At 47.9% G+C, this 8,702-nt stretch overlaps 2 protein-coding genes across 2 annotated transcripts; both read left to right on the top strand.

Annotated features, from left to right (window-relative positions):
* The first annotated feature begins 1,865 nt into the window (after nt 1–1,865).
* Nucleotides 1,866–3,692, top strand: LOC135638452 (sugar transport protein MST3-like). The gene is made up of 4 exons (XM_065151562.1): nt 1,866–1,998; nt 2,078–2,400; nt 2,493–3,122; nt 3,219–3,692. Exons 1-4 carry the CDS (start codon nt 1,866–1,868, stop codon nt 3,690–3,692), a joined length of 1,560 nt encoding a protein of 519 aa, XP_065007634.1.
* A 902-nt stretch (nt 3,693–4,594) lies between these two features.
* On the top strand, nt 4,595–5,272 carry LOC135638451 (agamous-like MADS-box protein AGL61). The gene has a single exon (XM_065151561.1). The coding sequence runs from the start codon at nt 4,595–4,597 to the stop codon at nt 5,270–5,272; it is 678 nt and encodes a 225-aa protein (XP_065007633.1).
* Nucleotides 5,273–8,702: the final 3,430 nt, after the last annotated feature.

The raw sequence follows: 8,702 nt of genomic DNA, 5'->3' as shown, positions 1-8,702 counted from the left end.
CAGCTTACATGATCTTGTCCTACCTGTTCTTAAAGGTTGCAGGAAACACTAGCAGAGATATACTGAATCTTTAGGTTGCATTCGACAAGTTTTTTGTGTTCATCTCGCATAAACAGACCAAAAAAAAGTCAGGATGGATCTCTCTCTGAAATTAAACAAAGGTAAAACATTTTGCTGTCTTATGATTAGTCCCTCTACATAAAAATTCATGAAGAATGTGTGATGCACAAGAACATGTCAAGCTATTCATATTCACTCACATCAATGGATAAAAAAGATGCAGAATGCTGATGGAAGGAGAGAGCTTGCGATAGAGAGATTACCTGATACCACTCCGAGCAACGAACGTGATATTGGCACGGCTCAATTAAAACAATAGAACTTCTAGTAAGACAGAAGCACTACTTTCTAATTGAACCGGGCCAACATCTCGTTCCTCCGACCTCAAGATCTTGAGACGGGAGCGGAGAGAGGGGTGCCGGAGGAAGGTGACGAAGGCTTCTCTAATAGAACGAAGGGGATGGAAGCGCATTGAATGTGCAACCACCAAACAAGGAGGAGGTTGGAGAATTAATGGAAATCTGCAGCAGCGGGGGTGCATTCCTGCCGCAGGATGTGATTCCCGGATGGATTTATTGGCACATTAATGGCATCAAGCACGGGATGTTGGCTCCTGTCACCTCCTCCAGATTTTGAAGAACATGCAGCACTGTGCATGGATGCACACTTCCTCACTCTGCTGCTTCCTTTCTCCTTTCTCCAGCTTTCGTCCTATGTTTAACTGCTATTGATTTTGCTCTGTCGCAGAACTCAATTCCGTTTCGGAAAACAGTGCCTCTCGTTCATGTCAAACGCCGTGCCACGAGGAAGCCATTGCTGGGAAGTTTTGATTCAGAACATTACTTTACTGGTGATGTTGAAGTATGCAAAATCTGATCCAGTTTTAGTAAGCAATGCATGTTAAATTTTAGGACAATTAGTCCTAATCCTAATCATATTAAGTAAAATATTTGTTTAGCATAGGTTTATAATAGTATGAGATATGAGAATCAATACAATCAAATTGCTTAGTGATAATACCACATAGAACTTTTAGGTTTGATATCCAATGTAATTTCAATAAGCTTGAAACTTGGATACTTCTTCATTCAATGTCTATATGTGGATGAATGATCACAAACAAGCAGCCATGGAATTGTTTGACATCAAAGTTCATCATGTTAATCTTTTCAGTGTGAGATGAGATTTTGAATCCTTAATCGAAATGAATTAAAAGTATAATAATCATGATAAGGGACGATTTTGTCGGTGCAATCCTAAAGGTTTAGACCCTCCTTCTAATACTAATCTGATAAGGGACCATTTGATCGGTCGATCATTGGTGTATAAGCTCACGAAGAATTATCCGGGTGATGGGCATACTCGTACGGTTTTATTCTTTTGGAGTATGTGAACTCTAAAATATATCTTGTTCCCATATTCCACGTTCAACACGAGACTAAATGATCTTATCAAATCGATTAATGCATGAGTACAAAAAAAAGAGCTGTCAAACTGATCCAAACCTAAATGCAGCAACATATTTACCTGTACATCTGGAATTAGGGCAACCCTAAATCCCACGAGCAAAGAAGATAGATCTCGTTTTAGGGTGACAGAGACGGATAGTTACGACCAAATCCATGAAGCGGAACGATATTGTTAGGACATGTCACAGATCGATGGATAATGGCGACAGCTTCTGACTTAGCTCGTCGTCACCTCTATATATAAGCATGCATCCGTCGGTCCACTCAAACCCATCGAGGAGCCTCTCTTCTCCTCGTCATCTCCTTCCTTTCTCTTGCTCGAACCGCGAAGAGACAATGGCGAGCGGCACGATCGTGCTCACGAGCGGCGCCAAGGAACACCCCGGGAAGATGACGCTCTTCGTCTTCCTCACTTGCCTCGTCGCCTCCTCCGGCGGCCTCATTTTTGGCTACGACATCGGGATTTCAGGTGATCCGATTGGCTCCGAGACGTAACGTGGATTTGGTTTGGTTTGGTTGGGACGTGATCTAATGCGGGAGGTTTGAAGGTGGAGTGACATCCATGGACTCGTTCCTCTCGAGATTCTTCCCCTCGGTTTACCGGCAACAGATGGCGGACTCGAGCACTAACCAGTACTGCAAGTTCGACAGCCAGCTGCTGACACTCTTCACGTCGTCCCTTTACGTGGCGGCGCTGATATCGTCCTTCCTTGCGTCGACGGTGACGAGGGTGTTCGGGAGGAAGTGGTCCATGTTCGCTGGTGGGATCACCTTCCTGCTCGGCTCCGCCATCAATGGCGCCGCCGTGAACGTCCTGATGCTCATCCTCGGCCGCGTCCTCCTCGGCATCGGCATCGGCTTCGCGAATCAGGCGAGGGCTCACTCCATGACGAGGCCATGAGAGAAGCAGAGAGCAAGCTGCATGCACTCTTCTTGACTTGGTGGTTTGGTGTTGGTGTGCAGTCTGTGCCGCTCTACCTCTCGGAGATGGCGCCCGCGAAGCTTCGGGGCATGCTCAACATCGGCTTCCAGCTGATGATCACCATCGGCATCTTCGCCGCCAACCTCATCAACTACGGGACGGCGTCGATCGACGGTGGCTGGGGATGGCGCGTCAGCCTCGGGCTCGCGGCGGTCCCGGCCGTCATCATCACCGTCGGCTCGCTGGTCCTGCCCGACACTCCCAACTCGCTCATCGAGCGCGGCTACGACGAGGAGGCCAAGGCCATGCTCCGCAAGATCCGCCGCACCGAGGACATCCAGGCGGAGTACGGCGACCTCGTCGCCGCTAGCACGGAGGCCAAGAGCATCGACCACCCTTGGTCCAACATACTGCAGCGCAGATACCGGCCGCAGCTGTGCATGGCCATCCTCATCCCCTCCTTCCAGCAGCTCACCGGCATCAACGTCATCATGTTCTACGCTCCCGTGCTCTTCAAGACCATCGGCTTCGGCAGCGAGGCCTCCCTCGCGTCCGCAGTCATCTCCGGCATCGTCAACGTGTTCGCCACCTTCGTCTCCATCGCCACGGTCGACAAGCTCGGCCGCCGAAAGCTCTTCCTGCAAGGAGGCACCCAAATGCTCGTGTCTCAGGTGACCCTCACTCTTCTTCTTCTTCTTCTTCAAGACTTCTCAGATCGAAGAGACCATGAATGACTGACGCGCAACCCGACATGATCGGTGGCGCAGCTGCTGGTGGGAACTCTGATCGCGCTAAAGTTCGGGACCAGCGGGGTGGCCACGGACATGTCGACCAACTACGCCAGCATCATCGTGCTCTTCATCTGCTTCTACGTCGCAGCCTTTGCGTGGTCATGGGGGCCGCTGGGGTGGCTGGTGCCCAGCGAGATCTTTCCCCTGGAGATCCGGTCAGCAGGGCAGAGCATCACCGTCTCCGTCAACATGCTCTTCACCTTCATCATCGCGCAGGTGTTCCTCACAGCGCTCTGCCACCTAAAGTTTGGCCTCTTCTACTTCTTCGCCGGGTGGGTGGTGATCATGACAGTCTTCGTCGCCCTCTTCCTGCCCGAGACCAAGAACGTGCCCATCGAGGAGATCGTCCTCGTCTGGAAGAAACACTGGTTCTGGGGCAAGTTCATCTCCGACGACGACATCCACGTCGGAAACCTCGAGGTGGCCAAGCACACAATCGAAGCTGCATGAGAGAAGTGAGCTGCGGACATATCGTTGTCGACTTGTCCTACGTAAATGTATGTCAGTCACAGTTGCAATCGGACTCGATTAAGGCTTCAATTCTCCCCGTCGATACATATCAATTCTCGGCTGACGCCTCACGCCTCGATTGACGCGATAGCATCCGGTCAAATGGACCAGAACACCGGTCGAGACGTATTAACGTATACTCAGGTTCGGTTCTTCACGCCATGCCAACAGTAATGTCAGACGCTACCAGCCCGCCCCTGTAGGTGGGCACATCAAACAATAGTAAGCTTCCCTATAAATACCCTCTTGTTCATCAGGAGGAGGGGGGAACTGACACAAAAACATTTCTTCATCTGAAACCCCCTCCACATCATCTGACTTGATCGTCGGAGGGGTCGGGCCGAGCACCCCGGCCCGACCTTTATACAGGTGCGAAGCCGAAGGTCCCCACCGGACGCGCAGGCGAAGAGTTTCTGTTCGGAGGAACAAGCGACTCCGTCCCGATCGGACACCGCACGCGACCATCTCGGCGGACTCGAAACCCGTCACGGGAAGATCCCCCGTCATCCGGACCCGGACCGAGCCACGTCGGCCCCGAGGCCATGGCTCCAGGTTGTTTACCACAACACGTATCATTTGATGTCCTCTAAGGTCTAAAAGTATTCTAATTTCATACTGATTGATTACTAATTGATTCGATTGGATGATTTCGCTCCATCTTACAATCGCCAACTCACCATATTACCAAATAACATCGATTGATATATTCCCCTAATGTTACGCTTTCATATTATCCATCATGCCATATATATATATATATATACAGAGAGAGAGAGAGAGAGAGAGAGAGGCTCTCTTGTTTTGCTTTGCGTGCTTCTGCTTGTGCCTTGTGGACTCGGAAGATGATACCGCCGAGGAAGAAGAAGACGAGCATGGGGCGCCAAAGGATCGAGATCAAGCGCATCGAAAACGAGGAGGCCCGGCAGGTCTGCTTCTCGAAGCGCCGGGCGGGTCTATTCAAGAAGGCCACCGAGCTCTCCGTCCTGTGCGGCGCCGAGATCGCCCTCGTCGTCTTCTCACCCGCCGGAAAGCCCTTCTCCTTCGGCCACCCGTCCGTAGACTCCGTCGTCGGCCGCTTCCTCTCCGGCGGTGCGGCGCCAACTCCTACCCCTGTCGTAGACCACCGGATGGTCCCGGCGCGGGCTTCGCTGGTCCACGAGCTCGACCGGCAGTACCTCGAGCTCGGAGAGCGGCTGGCGGCGGAGAGGGCGAGGAAGGACGCGCTGGAGGCGGCCTTGAGGGGGCGGTGGGGTTCCACGGCTGGCCTGTTGGACGCGAACCTGGAGGAGATCGGATTGGTGGAGCTCGAGAGACTACGGGAGGCGCTAGAGCGGCTGCGGTGGGACGTGGCGATGAGAGTGAATCAGCTGGTGATCGAGGTGCAGACAAGGAGCGTCGTCATGGGGGGGGACGCGGCTGCAGGTGGCTTCGTTGGGGGATTCCTTGCGGCGGCGGAGGAGAGCGTGGTGGCGCTTCCTCCTCAACATGGTTTTAGCTATGGATACGGAGGTATCTTCTAAGGTAGGAATTGGTGTCTCTTGAAATAAATAAAAGAATGAACGTTATTTCCTTGTAATCATGCAGTTTTATGATATATGAATTCTGTCCATTATTTTAGCTTCTATTTCTGAGTTGCTGATGTTAATCTGAAAGTGTCTCTTGAAAGAAAAGGATGAATGCCATTTACTTGTAATCATGCAGTTTTATGATATATGAATTCTGTCCATTAACAATATCTCCTATTGTTCTTAACTTCTATTTCTGAGTTGTGATGCTAATCTGACTGAAAGTGCAGCGAGCGAAGACAGAAAAGTATATGATAACTTCTTCTTTTTTTTTAATATCATTGAATGTTTTTAAAAAATTAAATATATTATTTTAGAATTTTTTTTTTAAGAAATAGGTTACGACCAGCAAAATTAGCAAAAAGAAATCATTGACTTTCTAATCAACATAATGTGATCCAAACCTATATGCACAAGGTTGTTTGAAGTACTTTCGAGATTAAAACATCGAGCTCTTAATATGCCAACTATACGAAGATCGACGTTAGGAGAGGTTTTTTAACTTGATCCTTTTGATGTCCAAGTTGACAACCCAAGATATATAAGATAGCCTTTAATCACCTTCAACATCCTCCCACTGTTCTCTTATTCATGTGAGCGATAGGAGGGTGGGGCAACTAATAATCGTCTACCTTGGACCATTGCTTACATGGGCACAGGTGGTGGGGCCCTCCATTTGCTCCTTTCACCTCGGACACCACGTGGTGATCACATGTTGGATAAAGATTTGTTGATGATGTACTCCATATAATTTCTCCCCCCTCCCCATGGTATGCTTTGGGGTTCTCACAAGAGGAGTCTGAAGTGTGGCTTCTAGTTCATTTAGCATGTCAAGCTTATACCTCTTCAATCCATTGTTGACTTAGTAGCACATCTAGTTCATCGTGCTCGAGCGCTAATAGTAGGGATTCATCACCGACCTACTTCTTGTATTATCGAGGGACACACCTTGGTCAGATGGGATTAGGTTTCCTAACATCATCGTCTGTTCCTGACTTAGTCGAGTTTTTTGACCTTCACGCCTCTAGCAAAAGCAGGGGTCAGGTTTCCTGACCTTCCCATCTTTGGTGAAGGTGAGAGTCAGGCTTCCCAACCTTCATACCCTAGTATAAGGCAGGGGTTAAGTTTCCTGACCTCCACGCCTCAACGAAGTGGGGGTCGGGTTTCTCGATCCCCATGTCTCAACAAAGCAGGGGTTGAGTTTCCTAATCTCCTTGCCTTGCAAAGGTGGGCATTGGGTTTCCTGACCTCCTTGTCTTTGGTGAAGATGAGGGTTGAGCTTCTTGACCTTCACGCCTCGGCATAAGGCGAGGGTTGGGTTTCTCGACCTCCACACCTCGACGAAGTGAGGGTTGAGTTTCCCGATCTCCTTTCCTCGGCGAAAGCAGGGGTCAAGTTTCTCGACCTCCCTATCATTGGCGAATGTGAGGGTCGAGCTACCTAACCTTTATATCTTTTTTTTTTAATTTATAGGCCTCTAGGCTAACAGGCTACGTTGGGCAGTGGCCTACCCACCTTAAGTAATGGAAGGGTTGGTGCCTCATGATGTGGTAGGTTTTTTATTACGTGGGTCATATTTTTTCAACTCACACACACCTTATACATATTTTGTCTTATGCCTCCCATTGTGAGGTTTTCTTTTTACGTGGTAGTATTTATACTTGTCTCTTTTCACCAAGTGAGTTTTCATCGAGTAAGGGTCTTTTAAGAGTTTATTGTCTTTTTACCTGTAGAAAAACTTCAATTCTAGTCATAATTAGGTAGGGCAACTCAAACCCTGGGTGAGGTAACTCAGGTCATTCATTTCTTCTTCGCAATGACCTTAAGGTCAGGGCTAATTGTGACTACTTATGCTTTAACTTCTTGTGTGACTCCTTATACTTACTTGAGACCATTGGCTCGATGATGTATTGATTGACCCTTTGAAGTGTCTTTGGTATAGTTGCTGGTGATCTCTCTATCAACGACAAGAAGAGGCAATAGGACTTTGAGTTATCATGAATGTCTGTATTATGAGTGACAGATGGGCATCTAGCATATATTGGATCTCTCTTGTGAATCAAGTGATGAAGTCTGCGAGTGTTTCCTCCTCCCTCTACCTGAGTCCAAGGAGCCTTGCCACTGATGGTCACAGGTATACATTCTTGGGGAAGTGAAGTTTGAGCTCTTTCATGAGTTGGGCAATAGAACTAATAGAAAAGCGAGTTTAGGTAGATATATCATTCTCATGTTGGACCTCTTAATGTGATCGAGTAAGTATGGCACATCAGAGCATTTGAAGTATCATACAATGTAATCTATCAAGTTGGCATTGCTGTTAAATACCTCTAAGGACAAGAGGTAAAAGTTCATTATAATTGATTCTTCCTGGATCTTTTGTGTGAACAATGACCAACCCAAGGTGAGGACAATCAACACTTACTGTTTTGATTATTGGAACTCTCGTTGCATCTCCTCCGAACATCAATCCATCTACCGTAGTTGAATCTATATGGAATCCTTTGTCGAATCTGTTGATTAGGCTTTAAATTTAAGTATGGTAGAGTAGTGGTGTGATCCGCCAAATTCTATGATTGGAGACTAAAATGCCCCCTCGACCAACAATTCGATAAGTCTCGGGCGCTCTTGGGATGTCAGCACTACACTAGGTTGGGGAATCTCCATGGGTGTCGATGTTGATTGGGGTGGAGCCGATGACGGTAGCTTGGCTTGTGGCATTGCCTATTGGGTTAACTAAGGCAAAAGCAAAGTAATGACCTATACCATACCTGTTAGCATCTGCACTTACTTGTTGAGTGAGATTTAAAAACAACTCGACGGAAATGAGCAGGTGGATCAGGGTCATCTCTGAGGGTGATAGACCTAGGTTGTTGAATAGATGCTAGTATCTCATTGGCGTATGCATCAAAGTGGATGCACCCATGTACAAAAAGGGTGGTTGTTGCCTCCCTTAGGTAAAAGTACTATGGGTCGAGGGTAAAGCCTCTTCGCTCAAACATTTATTGAGAGGGTCAACAAGTGATTGTTCTTATGATATCAGACCCTCCTTCTAGTACCAAAAATATTGAGGGGAGAAGTCATTGATGTCTTGGTCAACCTGACGTGGTTTGGACCCATATACATAGAATTATCCAAGATGCCTCTGAGGTGAAAACACTAAGCTCCCAATGTGCCACCTACATGAAGACCGAGGTCGAGAGAGGTTTCTCGACCTGATTCTTTCGACGCCCAAGTTAGTAACCCGAGGTATATGAGTATGGATGCAAGTGGTAAAAAAAGGTAACCTCTCCCTCGCCCCTCTTCATTGTGTTGAAGATGAGCTTTTACGCTTGATCGTAAAGAGATAAAATATTTTATAAAATATTCTATAAGGAGACATACCTAC

This window comes from Musa acuminata, chromosome BXJ3-5 (assembly GCF_036884655.1).
Source record: "Musa acuminata AAA Group cultivar baxijiao chromosome BXJ3-5, Cavendish_Baxijiao_AAA, whole genome shotgun sequence".
Taxonomy (NCBI): Eukaryota; Viridiplantae; Streptophyta; class Magnoliopsida; order Zingiberales; family Musaceae; genus Musa; species Musa acuminata.
The sequence above is the reverse complement of the archived record's forward strand: the minus strand, read 5'-3'. Positions and strand labels throughout refer to the sequence as shown.